We start from the raw sequence: 22,468 nt of genomic DNA on the forward strand, positions 1-22,468 counted from the left end.
CAGAGCAGAGGCTAAATGTGTTATGGAGCATTTGTGTGAGGAATCACTTGAAGGCAAGAAGAGATTTATATGCTTTATTTTTAATGATTGTCAAATGCTGACGCTGCAAGCACAGATCGTTAAACAAACCTGCAAGAACACACCAGAAGCGACCTGTTCTTAAACAACTATTCGCTGATACAGACTGTATGGCTCTGACGCACACACACGCACGCACGCACAAGTTGAGACACATAAGTAGACAGCGGCATTTTCGTCTCTCTCCTCTCATCCTCTGTTATGACATCACTGCGGAGCACAGATTGTTGCCAAGGAAACCTGCAATAGGGGAAATGTGTAAAGTGATAAGGCTTCAGCAAACCTCGTGTGCATTTTCCCGAGGAGCTCTCAGGGAGAAATATTTACAGCACACAGTCACTGTAAACATGCTTGTCCTTTAAGAAAACCCACAGTAGAGAAGAGGCTGTAAAACCTAAAGCGATTCCCACAAGAGCAGCCTTGTGGTGTGCTGTCGTGCATGTTGTCTGAAGGGCAATTCAACGAAAACAAATGTTTTCTGTTGTAATGAGACGAGCAAAGCTGCACTGCATCCCTTACACATGGTTTAAATGGGCTCTGTTGTGCCCTTTGTCATCTCTCTCTCTCTCTGCATGAGAGATGAATGTAGTTGAATCATAAAAGCTGGAGAAAGTATGAATGCAAGAATGGGAGGAAAATGCCCAAAGATCATTGGTGCATATCTGAATGTGTGTTTTGGAAGGGAAACAAGACAGAGTGACTGAGTCACTGATAGAGAACGAGAAAGTGCACAAAACACATACATCCAATAGCAAGGGAGTGCATACTTTCTGTTAGAGTTACAGTGAGGATTTTATTCATCTTAATGCAAAATAGTGAGCATGAGAGAGCAACAAGACGTATTCAATGGTATATTAGTATATTGTCCTACTTGCATGCAATTTTGCCTTAATCTATCTATCTATCTATCTATCTATCTATCTATCTATCTATCTATCTATCTATCTATCTATCTATCTATCTATCTATCTATCTATGGTATCTATCTATCAGGACAAGACAAAGTGAGAGCACAGAATCCATGAGAAACACAGGGAGGCAGGAAGGGAAGGAGAAAGTGAAACAGGGTGATTGACAGCCAGCATCTCCTAACAGGACTTCATCTCCAGCCGGCTTCACATGTTCTAAACACAGCATGTCATAAAGTAACTGTTCAGTCTGGATGTAGCAGCGATTCTAAGAAGTGGAGAAACCACAGAAATAGAGGCAAATTGACTGCTGAGAGAGAGAGAGAGAGAGAGAGAGAGACAGGTGCTGCAAGAGGGGAGAGCAGGAAAGAGGAGGAGGAGATTTCTCTTCGAGCAGAACGGAGAAGAGAGAAGCCGCACACAGTTATGCAGAGGAATTCCTAAACAGCTGTCCGGCAGACCTCCTGCTTGTGAGAAACGGACATCCAGGGCTAAGAGACGGAAAGACAGAGTGAGAGACAGTGAAGAAGAGGAAACCACTGTAGACTACGCTAAATAGAAGTATTTTGGGACAGTAATATTTCACAAGACAAGCCACTACTTCTGCAGGAAGGACTGAGAGATTCATCTTAAGAAGATAAATACACAGGTAAAAACATATAGGTGGGAATTATTGGGTTGTAATCTCTTCTGCTAATAAACAGTATGCATCATTTTTAAGGTTTTATTAAGGTGATATTTTGATTTTGAATTATACATCTATACTTTGGTTTCTTTTTCAATCTGAGTTAATATGCTATAAGTGGTATGAGTAAATTATGTTGCACTGCTGAATAACACTAAAATAATGCTTATGGTTTATGGGTTATGACTATTTAGTAGCCTTAATGAAATAAAAATGCCTGCTCATTTGAGACTCGAAAAAAATCAAGGGGGCATGTAATTTTCGGTAAAGAGAAAAACTCTGCAGTAAATTATTCCATTAAATTATTTCATGCACGCCACATGCCAGACTGTGTTTAGTAGATATTGTGTCTGCAGGATTTTTTGCTAAGTTCTCAGAGCAAAGCGGAAGCAATAACACACAAGTGTAAGATGGACAGGAGTAGCCGAGCATGTGCCCACAACAAGAGTTGAAGCACAGCAAAAGCAACCTGATACTTTTTTTGCCACTGCAGCAAACACTTTCCCACTCCGTCGACACACTAACCGCAATAACCATAGAGCTGCTATTCAGTGGCTGCCAGAAGAACTTAGAGAGTTCTTCCAGCTGTTTTGACGTCCCCTTCATGTTTTTCAGCCCTCTCATTTCATCTTCAGCACACGGTGGGCCAAAGACAACACGGGGGCTGAGAACAGAAGGAGAGGTGGACAGCAGAGGAGGGAAAAAATAAAGAAAGAGGGAATAACAGATGAGGTTGAAACGAGAAGAATACTTGCTCCACCCTGCCTGTCTCAAAAGACTCAGAAATCTCGAGCCCTCAGGCCTCGAAAGGAAGCGCCTAGCCTGAAGTATAATTACAGCTCCCTTTATGTTACAAACTGGCAAACCAAACTGGAGGAATGTTGAGGGAAGGCTGCCATTAGCCTATGTGCTATCAGCCTTTAATCTCTTTTATTACAGAGTGCAAAAGATGGGGTCTTCAGTCTATTTTGGATGTAGGAATGTTTAGGACTAAGGGTCAATCTGCAGAAACAGTTTGGTCACTCCAGTGACATGCTAGTCAATCGTTTATAGCATAGGATGTCTTATGTCTAGATCTCAGTGCCATAGTTGGATGGATCTTAAATACAGCATCAGCAGCAACAACTGCAGAGGTCCAAGTAGCCACCACATTTTCTGCCAAAAATGGCCAAGGCTAAAAAAGGTCAGCACAACACTCTGAGACAGCACTGTTGTAGGCACTAAATTAACGGTTGTCCTCGAAATGCATCTCTGCATACAGCGAGCTTAAACTGCTGAATGTTATCATTGCACTTGTTTAGATGAGCGCACGCTCATATTCACTCTAATAATAAGCTGACCCACATTCTTGGTCCATGATTTAATTACTAAGAACAAACGAGCAAGCTGACATAAGTCAACACAAGGACCCTTACTTACTGTCTCACTATCCCCATTAAGGGCCCCCCCGTCTAACTGCCCATCTCCATAATTAAACAGCACCCTCTGAGTGACTGGAGTAGGTCCAGGCTTTGGCTCTCACTCAGCCAGCAGGATCAGAGATACACTGATGACCTGCTGGTATGAAGGCCGTATGCTCCACTGTGGTTGATTGACATAGTACAGCACTAACACCTCTGAAAAGAGTGTGTGACAGAAGGGGGGGTGGATGGATGGAAGGGAAATTCATAGTCATATTCTGCTATAGAGGACATGGGCATGGCCATGTGGGTGGCAGAATGGCAGCTGCTAGTCTTGAAATACGTCTTGCTTGCGGTTTACCCATCCCAAGTCTGACCTTAAGTCATGCTTTAGTCGTATCCAATTATTCTGACTTAATGATGCATGTATATATAAAATATGGAAACGAGTGTTTTACTGGAAAATATGCCACTCGTATTTTTCATACTTGCTACATCCAGGACATGGAGAGCCAAAACCATTACATAAATCTCTATATGACACTCGTTTATCTTCTCGTTGACAAACTCGCATTTTTCATACGAAATACATTGTGGATCTGAGTGACATATTTCCTGATATTTCACTCCAATGATGTCACTCCCAGTGTATTCCTGCTGACTAGGCGCACGCTGTCAAAATGGTGAACTGGTTCAAAATTAAAATTCTTTTGATTAACTTGCGTATTTTTTGTGTGGATATGTCCATATAATATAAAGAACATAACATGGTGGCACAAGGATAAGAAGTTTATCTACTCATTCGCTTCGCTTACTCATGAATATGTTCACCACTCGAAGATAAACTTCATATCTTCACACAACCGGGTAATATAGATGATATATATATAAACAGTTGTTATTCCAGGAAACCGAGTCGTACATGAGCTGATTGTCGATGAGGTGCGTAGCACCGAGTTGGCTATAAGCCATGTATGACGAGATTGAGTGGAATAACTATCCACATTCTATCCACATTCACTGGATTTTGAGAAACAGAGCATTTTTATTTTTTGCAAATTTGACAAATAAAAACTTTATACAAAAGGCCTGACAAAATCATTTCCGTTTAGAATGTAAATAAACCGACAAAATTACAGTAGCAATTTGTGAAAAATACTATAATAATAATTCTTGAAAAATAAAAAAGATGTGTTCTTACTGTCAAATACTTTTATTCCATATTTTGTTGCTTTTTTTGTAATTTTTGGGGTTTTGTTTTCGAGTAGACTTTTTATTACATCCTCAGTTGGTTCGGCAACACGTTCCACCATTTTGTTTTTCTCTACTCACAGTATATGAGCTGATATCCTCATAGTAGAGGAGCCAATCAGAGCGCATGATTGCACATATCCAAAAGCTTGGTCACATATTAAGGTTTAATAATAAATCAATTTATTAACCACTTAATGGCACATTGTTTAAGAAGCTTAAAAAAATACCTCATTTTAAAAGATTTGTTTTGGTACTACTCTTTGCAAGGCAGTGGGATGCTTAGACTGGATTTGAGAATCCCTGCCCATTCTTTTAATATTTGTTTTCCAATTTCAAAATTAGTACCAAGATGAAAGATTAAGAAGCTATTTTTCCTTAATGAACTGTATATTAGTTGAATATAATTTATACATTATTACTGAACCTTAATTCTTATCAAAGGTTGATCACCTTAAAGCTTATCTAAGGTTCATAATTTTAGCTAAGGTTCATCAAGGGTACCTCATGTGTTCTAAGCGCCCTATAGAGGTTCCTCTTGGAACGCTTTCTGATGTTTAGTCTACAGCTATTCTTCAAGAGTTCCTCAAGAGGGTCAAACTGAAGAATACTCCAGACATAGAGTGTAGAACAAGTATTAATCTGATACAATAATGAGTAATTATATGGTTATTTTGGGAAAAAAAGGAATAAATTAAATATTCTATCAAGGGAACTGTGTTAGGTTGTTCCACCCCTTAACATGTTCTTGCCCTCCATTTGCAGTTCCATGTATTAAAATGTGGGCAAGCCACACACAGAGGACGAAAGAAACACACTGCCTACTCCTTCTCCCTATTTTTAAAAACAGTTTAGAGTATTTTTAAAAACCAAATTTTAGTTTAAAAACCAAACAATAAATAAAAGGGATGCATTCACCATTACTGTACATTAGTATCACTGTATATTTTGGTTGTTAACTGTTAAAAATGTGTTGTGAACTGCATCGACTTTAACGTCACTTTAATTTTTCAGCCTTACAATGATAGACATGGTTTCTGGAAGCAGTGACAGAATGTGTACTTATTTGTGAAATTCCTCATGTGAAACTTGAGCATTGAGTCCTGCTTCCCAACCGAAGTGTCAGATTTACTCCACATGACATGTCTTGTCATCAAATCCCACCTCAAAGAGTATTACTATATTTTACAGAGACACATCCATCATGGTATTTGCTAACATCCGTCCTGCTTTGAAAAGCCTTATACTTAGCTGTTAAGGTAATAGCATTGAATTGAGTGCACTAATCATTTCCTCCTAGAAAATATCACAAGATGTGTACATTTTTAAATACATTTTGAATTAGCAGGTAGCCTTCCGGGGTGTTAGAGCCTATGGGTGATCAATAAACTAATAGTACTAATAGATGTAATGATGTTCTAGTGTCTCAGCACTGCAGACAGAGCCCTCTCTTCACTCTCTCTCTTTTCACATATACACACAAACATTTAAACACACAGAGTTCCTGTTTGAAAAGAATGTGGATGCTGATCACGGGTGGGGAGGGGGTGCTTGTGGCACGCGACAGGCTAGATTGTTGGTGTGAATCCAATTTGCTTCCTTGCTGCAGTGAGTGTGTTAAGTCAAGGTCAAACTTCAGAGTTGCAGGAGCATAATGGAAATTGAAGGAGTTATTACAGACACTGAGCAGATTGAAGAGAAGAAAGAAGACAAAGAAGTGAGTTAGAGATAAATGAACAGACAATACAATGAACAGTTTAACTGGTTCAACTGTGACACTCACAGTTTTCACACTTTTCTTTACCCCGCATAGATTTTGCTTTCACACAAACACATAAAATCTCTTCAGCCACATTTTCACATTGCCATATAATATAATTACACTAATTTTAGGCTAGAACAGCAGGAGTAACACGCATTCATTAGCCCCCCCCCCACACACACACACACATGCACACACACATTCCTTATCCATCCATAAAGCTCAGTGAAACTATATATAGCTCTCTGGATGTTTGTCAAATGAGGTTTAGGTTATTTGTGTTGAAATGCATCAGCATCTAAAAATGTCTTTAAAGACATGTGGACTCTTTACCCTCTGGGCTGTTCAAGAGGAGAACACATACATGGGCGAGCGAGCCTGCACGTGCACGCGCACACACACACACAAGTTTGTCTCACTGTCCTTGTGAGGACCTTCCATTGACATAATTATTATTATTATTATTGCAGTTAATTAATGCTGTGCCTGCACCTAAACCTAACCCCAACCTCCGTAATGAAAAGGAAACTTTTTGGCCCTTTTATTTATTTTGTTTGTTTGTTTGTTTAAAAAACCACAACAACAGCAATTTCCTTGTGGGGACCATCCAAATGTCCCCACAAGGTTGAAATTGTCAGATTTTACTATCCTTGTGGGGACATTTGGTCCTCAGTAGTACATAAACACACACACACACACACACACACACACACACACACACACACACACACACACACACACACACTTACGTAGAGTAGGCTCCTCAAAAGAATAATGCCACTAATTCAGCCTATGTAGGAAGGAATAGCAGTCATTGTGTAAGTAACATTCATTTTCCCTCTACAATGTCACAAGTACTACAATGTACAAGCCAATGTAACCTTGATGTTGTGTACACGCACTCAAAGTTGTTAGCATTTTACCATCGTCAAGTCATGTATCCTGAGGAAATGGAATCTGGGCTGTTTTGTAAACAGATCGGAATTTCTGCTGTTTTGTCTTCTTTGGCTGCCACTTACTGCGTTCAGGGCAAAGAGAACACAGTGTTGAAGCTTATAGTGTCTTATTTCAGCCAAAATACTCATCCTTTAAGGCTTCATGCACTTTTTTTTCCACTTGTAAGCACACAGAAAATTGGATCGGTGATAAAATGTCAGAGTCTGTGCAACATCGCATTTGGTGGCATCTATTCATAGCTTTAGGAGCTTTTCTGATTGAGGTCTCAGTGGCAAGAAAAGTACTGAGCTGTGCTACTACAGGAATGTAGATGTTTTTTCAATCGTACTCATTGGTGTGGACTTGGCCCAGCCGCTGCTTTTGTGATAGCTTGCAGTCTGTCGGTGAGGGTCAGCGCTTAGAGGTTTCTCAAAAGTAAATATGTCTATAAATGGGCAAGTACTCTGCCTCTCTCTCTCTCTCTCTCTCTCTATCTATCTCTCTCCTGCCCTCAGTTCTCTCACTCTCCTCATCTAGAAATTTATCCACGCCACTTTAAATGCTCTTCAACCTTGTTGCTTTGGCATCTTGTAATGTACTTACAGCCTAGTTTATCACAAATATCTGTAGAAATACAGGCTTCACTCTCAGTACGGTAGCTTTCTCTCCTGAGTCATTCTCACTCTGATCCTTTTAAAGCCCCATCTCCTCTTCTAGACCAATGTAGAATCCAGCTGGTCCATATTAGCACATACTAAACAGGAGCCGGACTGACTTTGAGCCAACGACAGCTTGGGCCTCTCACCATTCATGACTTTCTGGTTATACTGATCTGAGATCAGGGGTATGAAGTCATTTTGGGGGCTATCCTCTGTGGCACACAACTGTTCTTCCCTTCTCCAGAGGCTTTGCTATGAATAAGATGAAGTGATATCTTTGTTGGGTGGTTTCATGACAGACACCATATATCATCAGTGACAAACTAGTATGACTTAGAAGGTTGGTCTATAAAAATATCAACATGTGCATGTGGACATTATTTGAAAACTGAGCGGAATGCAAAGTAAAACATCAGCTTTCATCATTACACACATACTGCTTTATATAAGATAGGTCCCTGATGTAAGATAAAACATAAAATAATAGACCATATGTCAGGCAGTTTTCTTGACCAAACTCATAATACACATGATGAAGTTTGCTTTTTAAAGGGTTTGTTGTTGATTTCTACATGACCCTTTAAGATTTCCCCTAGAAGAGCCAACTGTAGAACCCATAATGGATCTAGATATTTAAAAAGTGTATTTTGAATATCATCCAAAAATAGCATCTAGCTTAGCTTGTAAGAAAATATCAATAAATGTAAAATAACAAAAAAAGTCAAAACAATATTAAAAAGAGAAATGCTTCTCTCTGGTTTCCCCAGGTAAAAGACATCCCATCTGGACTATTAGGACCAAAACAGCCCAACACTGAGGTCTGAGGACACTGCCACTATATCATCAACTGTCTGAGAATGTAACTCCTCTCATTTTCTGAGGAGAACTCAGATCAGCATCAATTCTGCATCACAGGATCGTAAGATTCATAAAGACCTCCCTTTCTTCTTTCTCTTCTCTCACGGATTTTACTATTCTGAGATGCCAGCTAAAACTCCCATCTACCTAAAATCCAACAACAGCAAGAAAGGGAAGAAGTGTCGCCTAAGAGACATTCTGTCCCCAGACATGATCAGTCCTCCACTAGGAGACTTCCGCCATACTGTCCACATTGGGAAAGGGGGTTTGTGTGACACCTTTGGCGACATGACTTTTCTTCAGGGCAAGTTTGAATTGCTTCCTGGTAAGAGTGGCCTGGTTCGACCACAATACGGTGCCCATGGTGAGTTCATGCGAGCGAACAGTGCATCCGATGCCTCCTACATTGAAACTCCTTCACCAATCCTGAAGAATGCTATCTCCCTCCCTACCATTGGTGGGAGCCAAGCACTGACCCTGCCTCATATCACTACCACCATGTTACCCATGACCCGAGACCCACTAGACGACCTGGTTGGGCCACCCATTCCACCTGCCAGCTCAGAGGGGACAGATGATCTGGAACTCCTGCAAATGGAGAATCTTCTTCAATCCATATCTATCTTCAGACGTGATCCCAGTCCTGTTCTAGAGGAGGTTATTGAGAAATCCTTATTTCCTATCAATCGTGTGGAGAAATCACTGGAAAAGAATACCACCATGTATACCTCTGAGAATGAGGATACAAAGAAGCCATTGATGTCTTTCTTCATCAATGGCAATCACAATGAAAATGGCAACAGCATTAGGAATAACAAATGCAAAGAAAACAGTCTCAGCAATAATAGCTACAATGACTTGAACAGTGACATCTTTCAGTATGAAAAAGAGCTGGCCAGCATGAATGGAGATTGGGAAAACAGAGATAGTGGTGTAGAGGAAGGACGCATTTGTGATTTTGACTTTGAGCTCTCTAAAAGCAAGACTCTCTCTCGGGAGTCTGTGAACAACAACAATAACACTGGATCATTGCTGTCTCTCGAACTAGACTTAGGTCCTTCTATCTTGGATGACATACTCAATATCATGGGTAAGCCTGAGTCTTGAACTTTGCTTCTGGCAGAAGCTGGAAGAGAAAAGAGAGATTGGTCAGTCAAATCAAACACGTGAACTAAAAAGGCAGAACTGTCTCAGCGATACTTCTCCCAGTATATTTTTATCCTGAAATTCAACTTTCTGTGCTTAACCAGTGTCATTTCTCTCATAGGTCATAAGGGATGCATGCTTTATCAAATTTAGGGATGCTACACAGAGATATTGTGCCTTTTAATGTCACTCTTGGGTTAAATCAAGAACTAAAATTGTTTGGTGAGCTAATCAGTGTAAATAAAAGCAATACATTTTACTGTATGCTGTTCTTAACTAATGCACAATGTTACATGCTATGTAATGATATTTCTCTAAGAGATGTACAGCTGTGTGAATTATCACCAAACTTGGTCACAACCCCCCACCCCCAACCCCCACCATGTACAGATATTATATTTATACTGACTCTCTCATTAACTGTGCTACAAAAGCATCAAAGCATATATCTATGTTTTCACTGTGTGGAGATACAATACAAAATAAATGAGTCAATAAGGAAATACGTACCATTTAGTTATCTGTTGGGAAATGCTGTGTTCTATGAATGATATCATTTTGTTATAATGTTACCTTTCAGTCCAAGAAAACTTGAATAAAAAAATGAATGTTACAGATGAGTGCTAGCAGAGAGAATATGGCGCCCGCCCACCTTTTCCCTCGTCTCTGACATTCCTCTCATTCACCCAGAATGCCCTGCAGTGGAATCAGAGGTGGGCGAACAGTGCATCATTTCTACAGCCAAACGCCTGCACCATTTGTCTGCAAGTTGCTTGGTCAGAGAGAAGAGAGGGTCTTTAGCATTCCCTACATTCCACTGAAGCAATACAAGTACATAGGACAGGCCATAAATAAACATCCTAGACCCTGACAAAGGGCCATGATCTTGAGCTGAGGGTAGGATTGTGAAAGCTAACAGATGAAAAGCAAACAGTTTTCCTTATAAAGAGTGAAATCTCTACTCACTACTGTAATTAAGAGCTGTGGCTGAGGTAATGCTGAAACACAAGTATTACACCCAGGCAAGTGAAATTAACATGTATGGAGTTGCTTGACGTTGTTTTTCCTCTGTTGTGATAAACATATTGAAATTAATTTCAGCTACTTTCACCTATGTGAACTGTAGCTATAATTACAGTTATTGTAATGGCAGTCATTTGGCTCTAAAATCTCATGAAAGGTTTATTTGTTTGATGCTTGAGGTTATTTTTAATATCCGCCTTTCAATGCAACAAAACTAAATAAGCAGACCTCAAATAGCATCGATTTCTATCTGTAATGCAATTAGCTAGTTTTGGCACAGTTCAAAGCCTTTTATGAATAAGAACAGAAATAAACAGGCGATATTCTCAGCCATGGTTCTGCTTGCTACATTCCATCTGATTGCTCCTGATGTTCAATTACTGAAGTCATATGTTAACCATTACTTGTATGTTTTCCGCATTGCACTGAATTCTAGTGAACAGATGTGGCTTCAACCCCTTTATTTAAAGAAACCACAATGTCTACCTAAACAAGGTGCATAATTAATTTATACTTTTTATGTTGTGTAGGACTTGGTAAAGTATATTTACTAAGCCTTACTAATGAATATGTACATTTTGCCAGACATTTAGGTGACTTTTTGAACCCTGGAAACCTTGTTACAGAGGTAATAACCATGTTTGTGCCTACAGTGATATGGCATTAGGCTAATGACAGTGTTTGTCAGTTCAATTATGCTCCAGACAGATCTTTAGGATTTCACTCCTGATATACGTTTCAGATGTGTATAAACATACTCTTTTCAGATTCAGGTAGATTATACACCCTTACTGAGTACAAACCCAGTTTAATTATCAGACCATGTATTACATAGTATATATATTTTTTCACTAAATACTCGTGATTTTCCTCCTTTTTGTTTTGTTTTTAATATTTTGCTTTTTGGATGCCCATTATGAGCTCAATTTAGATTAAAAGCAGCTGGCAGCCATACACTGTGACATACAGTACACTGTGCCTCATTGTGTAAGTAAAGCATTTGTATAACAAACATGTACAGTGCCTTGAAAAAGTATTTATACCCCTTGAAATTTTTCACATTTTTCCACCTTACAACCACAAACTTAAAAGTTTTTTATTGAGATTTTATGTGATAGACCAACACAGAGTAGCGCATAATTGTGAAGTGAAACAAAAATGATAAATGGTCTTCAAAATTTTAAACAAATAAAAATCTGAAAAATGTGATGTGCATTAGTATTCAGCCCCCCTGCGTCAATACTTTGTAGAGCCACCTTTTGCTGCAATTACAGCTGCAAGTCTTTTGTGGTATGTCTCTACCAGCTTTGCACATCTAGACACTGAAATTTTTGCCCATTTTTCTTTGCAAAATAGCTCAAGCTCAGCCAGATTGGATGGAGAGCATCTGTGAACAGCAATTTTCAAGTCTTGCCACAGATGCTCAATGGGATTTAGGTCTGGACTTTGACTGGGCCATTCTAACACATGAATATTCTTTGATCTAAACCATTCCATTGTAGCTCTGGCTGTATGTTTAGGGTCATTGCCTTGCTGGAAGGTGAATCTCCTTCCCAGTCTCAAGTCTTTTGCAGCCTCCAACAGGTTTTCTTCCAGGATTGCCCTGTATTTAGTTCCATCCATCTTCCCATCAACTCTGACCAGCTTCCCTGTCCCTGCTGAAGAAAAGCATCCCCATAGCATGATGCTGCCACCACCATGTTTCACAGTGGGGATGGTGTGTGCAGGGTGATGAGCAGTGTTAGTTTTCCGCCACACATAGCGCTTTGCATTTAGGCCAAAAAGTTCAACTTTGGTCTCATCTGACCAAAGCGCCTTCTTCCACATGTTTGCTGTATCCCCTACATGGCTTCTGGCAAACTGCAAACGGGACTTCTTATGCCTGTCTTTCAATAATGGCTTTCTTCTTGCCACTCTTCCAAAAAGGCCAGATTTGTGGAGTGTACGACTTATAGTTGTCCTGTGCACAGATTCTCCCACCTGAGCTGTGGATTTCTGCAGCTCCTCCAGAGTGATCATGGGCCTCTTGGCTGCTTCTCTGACCAGTGCTCTCCTTGCTCGCTCTGTCAGTTTAGGTGGACGGCCATGTCTTGGTAGGTTTGCAGTTGTGCCATACTTTTTCCATTTTTGAATGATGGATTGAACAGTGCTTCTTGAGATGTTCAGAGCTTGGGATATTTTTTTATAACCTAACCCTGCTTTAAACTTCTCCAGAACTTTATCCCTGATCTGTCTGGTGAGTTCTTTGGTCTTCATGATGCTGTTTGTTCTTCAGTGTTCTCTAACAAACCACTGAGGCCTTCACAGAACAAGTGTATTTATGCTGAGAGTAAATTATACACAGTAGGACTGTATTAACTAATTAGATGACTTCTGAAGGCAATTGATTGCACTGGATTGTATTTAGAGCTATCAAAGTACAGGGGGCTGAATACTAATGCACACCACATTTTTCAGATTTTTATTTGTTTAAAATTTTGAAGACCATTTATCATTTTCGTTTCACTTCACAATTATGTGCTACTCTGTGTTGGTCTATCACATAAAATCTCAATAAAAAACTTTTAAGTTTATGGTTGTAAGGTGGAAAAATGTGAAAAAGTTCAAGGGGTATGAATACTTTTTCAAGGCACTGTAGTTATATATTTTAAGGATGGCTGCTATGAGACCTATAAAAAGACAAATGCAAAAATAAAAGCCTGAGAATTGTTCAAATTTAAATTAACCAACTGACCAATTACATAACCAATAACATTTCTTTCCCTATACTAGTGCATCTCAAACAATTAGAATATTGTGAAAAAGTTTTTTTTTTGTAATATAATTCAAAATGTAAAGTTTCATATATTCTATATTCATTACATGTAAAGTGAAATAATTCAAGCCTTTTTGTTTAAATTTTGCTGATTATGGCTTATTGTGGGCGGCACAGTAGTGTAGTGGTTAGCGATGTTGCCTCACAGCAAGAAGGTCCGGGTTTGAGCCCCGTGGCCGGCGAGGGCCTTTCTGTGTAGAGTTTGCATGTTCTCCCCATGTCCACGTGGGTTTCCTCCGGGTGTTCCGGTTTTCCCCACAGTCCAAAGACATGCAGGTTAGGTTAACTGGTGACTCTAAATTGACCATAGGTGTGAATGTGAGTGTGAATGGTTGTCTGTGTCTATGTGTCAGCCCTGTGATGACCTGGCGACTTGTCCAGGGTGTACCCCGCCTTTTGCCCATAGTCAGCTGGGATAGGCTCCAGCTTGCCTGCAACCCTGTAGAACAGGATAAAGCGGCTAGAGATAATGAGATGAGATGGCTTATAGCTCCTGAAAATCAGAAATCCAGTATCTCAAATTATTTGAATATTTCCTAAGATCAATCAAAAAAGGATTTACAATACATAAATGTCCAATTTCTGAAAAGTATGTTCATTTATGCACTCAGTACTTGGTTGGGGCTCCTTTACCACAAATTACTGAATCAGTGTGGTGTGGCATGGAGGCGATCAGCCTGTGGCACTGCTGAGATGTTATTGAAGTCCAGGTTGCTTTGATAGCGGCCTTCAGCTCGTTTGTATTTTTGGGTCGGATGTTTCTCATCTTCCTCCTGACAATACTCCATAGATTCTCTCTGGTGTTCAGGTCAGGTGAGTTGGCTGGCCAATCAAGCATAGTAATATCATGGTCAGCAAACCATTTGGTAGTAGTTTTGACACTGTGGGCAGGTGCTAAGTCCTGCTGGAAAAGGAAATCAGCATCTCCATAAAGCTTGTCAGCAGATGGAAGCATGAAGTGCTCTAAAATCTCCTGGTAGACAGCTGTGTTGACTTTGGACTTGATCAAATACAGTGGACCAACACCAGCAGATGACAATGCACCCCAAATCATCACAGACTGCGGAAACTTCACACTGGACTTCAAACACCTTGGATTCTGTGCCTTTCCACTCTTCCTCCAGACTCTAGGACCTTAATTTCCAAATGAACTGCAAAATTTACTTTCATCTGAAAAGAGGACTTTGGACCACTGAGCAACAGTCCAGTTCTTTCTCTCCTTAGTCCAGGTAAGACACTTCTGACGTTGTCTCTGGTTCAGGAGTGGCTTGATATTAGGAATGCGACAGTTGTAGCCCCTTTCCTGAAGACATCTGTGCGTGGTGGCTCTTGATGGACTGACACCAGCCTCAGTCCACTCCTTCTGAAGCTCAACCAAGTTCTTGAATCAACTTTTCTTGACAGTCCTCTCAAGGCTGCAGTCATTCTTGTTGCTTATGCACCTTTTCCAGCCAGCCTTTTCAGCAATGACCTTCTGTGGCTTACCCTCCTTGTGGAGGGTGTCGATGATCATCTTCTGGGCAACTGTCATGTCAGCAGTCTTCCCCATGATTGAGGTTGTGTGTACTGAACTACACCGAGAGATACACAGTATATATACTGTTTTACTCAAACTTGAAATTAAATATTCTAATATTTTGAGATATGTTTTTGTGCTGTAGGTCATAATTATCAAAATTAAAATAGAAAAATGCTTGAAACATTTTAGTTTGTATGTAATGAGTAGAATATATTAAATTTTCACTTTCTTAAATAACTGATGGAAAATATTGAACTTTTTCATGATATTTTAATTGTTTGAGATGCACTAGTATAACAGAGCAATCAGCTAAACATGCATGGAACTATCTCTTGGAAAAAAGTCATTCTATGATTTCTGTAAAGCCAAGATCCAACCATTACTAGAACCCTAACCATTAGCTGTCCTTGATTTACATTATCATGCATTGTACACACATCTAATTGCCATATCAGAGTTGATAGTTTCACTGAAGTGACCCATTCTATGAGATTGTTTTCTTACCAGTGCAGAAAGAATTGAAGTTCACGACCTAAAAGGCATGGTTCACCACTGCAAACCATATTAAAATACCGCATCAAAAATTATTATTTTGTGTATATTCCATTTTACTCTGTCAGAACACCCACTTTCACTGCTGTCACTACAGTATGAAAGCCTTCAAGATACTCCCAGGAAAGAAAGAATTAGGAGCAATCCTTGAACTGTTAGAAAACTTCTTTTATGCCAAGTCCACACAATGCTGCTCTACAAAGTTCTAGTTTCAGGGATTTGGGGAATCTACTTCAAGCCTCTTTCTACTGTTTTTCCTCCAGCACTAATGGCACAAACATCATCCCACAAACTGACTGTAGAAAGCAAAGAATTCCAGCATGGTCCAAGGCTCCATAGTTGCATGAACAGTATTGTTTTGATGAGGACGTAGCCCTGTTCTTTAATGAGAAAACAAAGAGAGAATGTGGTAGCACATGAAGCACCCTGATTATCTTTAGTCCTAAGTCATGAACATTTAAATCATATTCATAGATTCATGTAGTTGATAACTGAAAATAGTGCCTCAGTCACTTACTGTAGCTGTTGTCATGTACTTCAGTCAGTCTCAGGACAAGTCTCATTTAGGTTAGCAGCTGGTTTAAACATTGCTGTTATAGGAAAGGAAAGGTCACCAGGAAAGGAAAAGTAGTTATGGATGGAGTATAAGTAGTTAGCTAGCTGACTTGGTTAGAAATTGAACCATATAGGTGAACATGTGCTTTGTTTTAATAATGGGATTTGTTCCTTGGGGCGGCACGGTGGTGTAGTGGTTAGCGCTGTCGCCTCACAGCAAGAAGGTCCTGGGTTCGAGCCCCGTGGCCGGCGAGGGCCTTTCTGTGCGGAGTTTGCATGTTCTCCCTGTGTCCGTGTGGGTTTCCTCCAGGTGCTCTGGTTTCCCCCACAGTCCAAAGACATGCAGGTTAGGTTAACTGGTGACTCTAAATTGACCATAGGTGTGAATGGTTGTCTGTGTCTATGTGTCAGCCCTGTGATGACCTGGCAACTTGTCCAGGGTGTACCCTGCCTTTTGCCCGTAGTCAGCTGGGATAGGTTCCAGCTTGCCTGTGACCCTGTAGAACAGGATAAAGTGGCTAGAGATAATGAGATGAGATTTGTTCCTTACTGTAGGTACCATTTCCTGGAACCACAACTATCTGGCTTAACTCTTACAGTAGGTAAACAAATGATCCAATTATTTAATATATGTGGTTTACATGATGATATTGACCTTAAAAGTGTAGCTCAAATTAATTTCAAATGATGTAGTCGTGATATGTAGCATACAGTTGTAATTTAAATTAGCTTTATTCCAGTGGCGGCTGGTAGTCTTTCAAACAGGGGAGGCTGGTCGGTTACGATATTTCCAGATTTTAAAAGAAAAAACACATCAATTTTGCCCATACTCTTGCCTCTGATCTGGCTGATTATTGGTAGGGTCACAAACTGTGAAATAACAGGTTCTTTTGGCCCATTAGCCTACTGTCCAGTATACATGATGGTGGTGTTGGGGGGGGGGGTATATTTTAACATTTTATATTTTAAAATTGTGGCATGTTGTTTAAAAATTGATCATTATTGAAAGCAGCTCTTTGTCAGGAACCTCAACAGTAGAGCTGGGTGCCACACATTTCATTCAGTGACACTTTCCCTATATTTTACTTATTTTGACTGAGAAATGTTTTATTGACAATTTTGATAACCCTTCACTTTTAATCCAGGTCTGTAGTGTGAAATGTTCTCGGCTGTGTTTTTGTTTAAAAATGTTTTCCAAATTGTAGCTGTGTTTAATTCATATCCAGAAAAATATATATTCCAATATAATATACTCAGCATAAACATTTTAAATAGATTCTATATTTTTGGTCCATCCATGACATATTACTAAAGTAGCCTATTTACTGTTGTTGATGTGGGTCACTTGCTGTTAGCCAATTCACTTTCTCGTACCAGGAGAGCTGAAAGGAACGAGTATTATTCCCTACCTTTTTCACCAAGTCAATTTGAGGCATTGGTCTACCCTGCTCTTTAATTTTAATTTTTTCCTCGAAAGGAAGACTGGCAAATGGCTTTGCCAAAATTAAATCAGCAATGCTTGGCATCCGTGCGCAGCTTTCTTGCTAGCTGACTAGCCCCCTCAAGTTCAAGTTCAGTCACTCAAATAAACGAAATTTCTGGAACTAAGATAGCAAACTTGACAACACTATATTTACACTTTATTTACAATGAAAATATATACAAACTAAAAAAGCTGGTAGAAACCGTATGTAATGAATGAAATCGAAATGTAAGCTGATCTCTTACAATACACCACAGCACTTGCGAATCCGCATGGGACTGAACTGAAATTCACCGCTACCTGTTTATAGTTGAAATGAGCTGTCAATCAAAGAAAATATCCAGCCGCTTTCACCAATCACCAGTCTCCTCGCAGAAACTGCCATGACCCTCCCACTGTGAGGCTCGGAGTCCGTGGGTGGGCATTTTCGCAGTATTTGTCCAATAATCATCTTGCAGTTTGAGATTGACAAGCGCATAGCTCCCAAATGCCATTGAAGTGCACTGAGGCTGCACTGCATCGCGCTGTCACGAGGGGGAACAGTGTTGCCAGATTGGGCGGTTTCCCGCCTAATTGGGCGGTTTTAAGTGCATTTTGGCGGGTTTTGAACATATTTTGGGCTGGAAAACGTCAGCAGTATCTGGCAACATTGGGGGGAAAAACTCACGCACACATTAGGCGAACTGGGGAAAGTTATAAGGCAGGGGTGTCCAAACTGATCCATAAAGGGCCATATGGCTGCAGGTTTTCATTCCAGCCATGCAGCAGCACACCTGATTTGGCTTATTCAATCAACTGACACACCCACCCTTTAATCAAGGGTGGGTGTGGCTGCAAGTATTTGACTGTGTGAAGACAGTTCAGTTGATTGAATGAGCTAAATTAGGTGTGCTGCTGCATGGCTGGAATGAAAACCTGTAAATTGACTGTTGGTGTGAATGTGAGTGTGAATGGTTGTTTGTCTCTATGTATCAGCCCTGTGATGATCTGACAACTTGTTCAGGGTGTACCCCGTCTCTCACCCATAGTCAGCTGGGATAGGCTCCAGCTTGCCCGTGACCCTCCACAGGATAAGTGGTAATGGATGGATAGTTATGTGGATTGAGTTACTCGGCTTGCCACTTGAATATCTGTATATCTCAGTTGATAGAACATGTATGTGTGGTGTTACACTATTTTACATGTGCATATAGTGCTGACAATTAGCAAATATAAACGTCACCTGTTAATATTTAAGTCAGATATTAAACTGGTGCATAGTTTGTTCTCAGTGTGAAAGGTATCCCCCCACACAATAAATAAATAAATAAATAAATAAATCTCCATATACTACATTAATAGCATTTAGCAGATTCTCTTATCCAGAGTGATGTACAACAAACCCAGAGCAGCCTGGAGAGCAGCTTGAGGTTAGGCACCTTGCTCAAGGGCACTTCAGCTATTCCTGCTGGCCCAGGGAATCGAACCCTTAGGTTTGATTAGGGATAAAATTATCTCATCTCATCTCCCATCTCATTATCTCTAACCGCTTTATCCTGTTCTACAGGGTCACAGGCAAGCTGGAGCCTATCCCAGCTGACTACGGGCGAAAGGCAGGGTACACCCTGGACAAGTCGCCAGGTCATCACAGGGCTGACACATAGACACAGACAACCATTCACACCTACGGTCAATTTAGAGTCGCCAGTTAACCTAACCTGCATGTCTTTGGACTGTGGGGGAAACCGGAGCACCCAGAGGGAATCCACGCGGACACCATGCAAACCCCGCACAGAAAGGCCCTCACCGGCCATGGGGCTCGAACCCAGACCTTCTTGCTGTGAGGCGACAGCTCTAACCACTACACCACCGTGCCGCCCTGTTTTTGTTTCTGTTTTATTATATATAAAAGGGTTATCAAACTCAATCTGACAACTTTTGTAACCACTCGAGAGGTCATATGACTGTTTTTTTAGTGAATTATAAATACATATTTTCTCTAAACATATCAGGAAATAATGTTTGTTTTTGCTTCATAACTATGAAAAAAACCCTCATTTGTTCATACCACAGCTTTTTTACTATAGCGTATAGATAATCTGGGCTTATCTTTTCTTCAGCCTCCCACTGTTCTTGTCTTCACACTCTGTCAGTGCTCTCATCATTTTGTAGGTTGCTACACAGGATAATCACTCATTATATTAAGGAACTTTTAACACCAAATTAATTTCTGAAGGTTATAGACACAAAGTTGATCCATTTTAACAAGCGTTTTCATCTACACTTGTAGTCAGAAGTTTACATACAGTGACATGAATGTCATCTTGGATATGAATGTCATGGCAATATTATTTGGGCTTTCAATGATTTCTCTGAACTGTTCTTTTTCTGTGGCAGAATGATTGTACAGCATACATAAAAAAAACTAGAATTTGGTGCACAATTTTCTTTGGGTTTTCTGAAATCAACACAGGGTCAACAGTATACATACAGGGTCAAAAATTTACATACAGCACACCTAATATTTGGGTAAAATGTCTCTTTGCAAGATTCACCTTGACCAAAATTTTTTTGTTTACCATGAACAAACTTCTGGCAGAATTCTGGCTTCATGGGAGAACTGATATTCAATTAATTTTTTTTTCTTGGCATGGACTTGACTTATAAGCACAGTCCGTATATTTTCAACAGGGTTGAAGTCAGGGCTTGTTTTAAGCATAATATTAGCCTGCTTTATCCTCCACAACCAGCTCTGATGCGTGTTTGGGTTCATTGTCCTGTTGTGACTCCCAGTCATGTTCACGTTTCCAATGATTTCAGGTTATGCTGAATGTGACGCCCCAGCTGGTTTGTGCTGGGTCTGTCACGTGTCCCATCCTGTCTGTCTGTTGGTTTTGTTGTTTCTCTCTTTGACCTGCAGGGGGAACTTGCCATTAGCGTGACGTAGGCTAATTGCTCAGGTGATTGGGAGGTGGATATAAGCCGGGTCTTGGCAGTCTGTTGGAGAGCTCTCTCTCTCCCACACTCGCCTGGCGTCGTCGCTGGCAGCCGGAGCGGGCTGCGGTTTATGTTTTCTTTTTGTTTTTGCACTGCATTGCACTGCACTTCACTATGCTGATATACACTACAGTCTTGCTTTATCTCTCATTCACTGATTTTTGTACATAGCTTGTTATTTTAATAAATATCTTTCGTTAATTGGAGCAACTGTGTGGTCTCCCCTTTATGTTGTGGCTGCCTTGAGCCAGGCGACCATGACATGTGGGGGCTCGATCCGGTTAAATTGACCTCAAACTTTTTGGTGCGCTTTGGACTTTGGTAGGTAAGCTACGCTGCAATTCCCATTAGTTACTTGACTGACGTTGGGGTAATGTTGGGGCACTGAATAAAACGTACAGGTATAAGTTTGGCCTACTGTTTGGGGGGAGCCACAGGTTGCATTTTTGTTTGGGTTTGTGGGAGATAAATTGGGTTTAGTTTTATGTCCAGCCTTATTTTTTTCGTGGTGTATTTTGGCAGTTTATGTAACCGGATGAAAATATTTTGGAGCTATCATTCATCCTCGGCTTAGAGCGCCATTGCACTGGGGCTTTAGGCTGGAGTCTCACTGTGCCTGGGCCAAGGACATCGCCGTGTAGATCCGGGCTGAATTGGCTTCGGTCGGGCGGTTGTCCAGGAAAGTACGGGTTTTTCCCCTAATGAACTGGTGTTTGCACATGAAGTGTGCACTCCTCTGTCAATTTTGAAGGGTGACTTGGATGGTTCTGGGCCACCTGGGAATCTGTCTGAGTATTTGCATGGGTTTCGTCGGAAGTTATTCCTGGCCTGGAAGATGGCCAGTGAGAATTTAACAGCAGCTCAGAAGAAGATGAAATGACTTTTTGATCGTAAGATGGAAGTGAGAGTTTTTAGGCCGGGGGATCAAGTGGCAGCTTTGCTGCCCATCCCTGGTTCCCCATTTGGGGCTAAGTACTCGGGTCCTTATTCTTGAATCAACTTTTCTTGACAGTCCTCTCAAGGCTGCAGTCATTCTTGTTGCTTATGCACCTTTTCCAGCCAGCCTTTTCAGCAATGACCTTCTGTGGCTTACCCTCCTTGTGGAGGGTGTTGATGATCATCTTCTGGGCAACTGTCATGTCAGCAGTCTTCCCCATGATTGAGGTTGTGTGTACTGAACTACACCGAGAGATGCAGAGTATATATACTGTTTTACTCAAACTTGAAATGAAATATTCTAAGATTTTGAGATATGCTTTTGTGCTGAAGGTCATAATTATCAAAATTAAAATACAACCCAATTCCAAAAAAGTTGGGACAAAGTACAAATTGTAAATAAAAACGGAATGCAATAATTTACAAATCTCAAAAACTGATATTGTATTCACAATAGAACATAGACAACATATCAAATGTCGAAAGTGAGACATTTTGAAATTTCATGCCAAATATTGGCTCATTTGAAATTTCATGACAGCAACACATCTCAAAAAAGTTGGGACAGGGGCAATAAGTGGCTGGAAAAGTTAAAGGTACAAAAAAGGAACAGCTGGAGGACCAAACTGCAACCCATTAGGTCAATTGGCAATAGGTCATTAACATGACTGGGTATAAAAAGAGCACCTTGGAGTGGCAGCGGCTCTCAGAAGTAAAGATGGGAAGAGGATCACCAATCCCCCTAATTCTGTGCCGACAAATGGCGGCACAATATCAGAAAGGAGTTCGACAGTGTAAAATTGCAAAGAGTTTGAACATATCATCATTTACAGTGCATAATATCATCAAAAGATTCAAAGAATCTGGAAGAATCTGTGTGTAAGGGTCAAGGCTGGAAAACCATACTGGGTGCCCATGATCTTCGG

The 22,468-nt window shown here is 40.4% G+C and overlaps 1 protein-coding gene across 1 annotated transcript; it reads left to right on the forward strand.

Annotated features, from left to right (window-relative positions):
• The first annotated feature begins 1,302 nt into the window (after nucleotides 1-1,302).
• Nucleotides 1,303-10,192, forward strand: cdc42ep3 (CDC42 effector protein (Rho GTPase binding) 3). Its single transcript, XM_060924817.1, has 2 exons — nucleotides 1,303-1,635; nucleotides 8,447-10,192. Exon 2 carries the CDS (start codon nucleotides 8,661-8,663, stop codon nucleotides 9,642-9,644), a length of 984 nt encoding a protein of 327 aa, XP_060780800.1. The 5' UTR covers nucleotides 1,303-1,635; nucleotides 8,447-8,660; the 3' UTR covers nucleotides 9,645-10,192.
• The last annotated feature ends 12,276 nt before the right edge of the window (nucleotides 10,193-22,468 follow it).

The sequence above is a fragment of the Neoarius graeffei genome, chromosome 7 (assembly GCF_027579695.1).
Source record: "Neoarius graeffei isolate fNeoGra1 chromosome 7, fNeoGra1.pri, whole genome shotgun sequence".
In the NCBI taxonomy this organism is placed as follows: domain Eukaryota; kingdom Metazoa; phylum Chordata; class Actinopteri; order Siluriformes; family Ariidae; genus Neoarius; species Neoarius graeffei.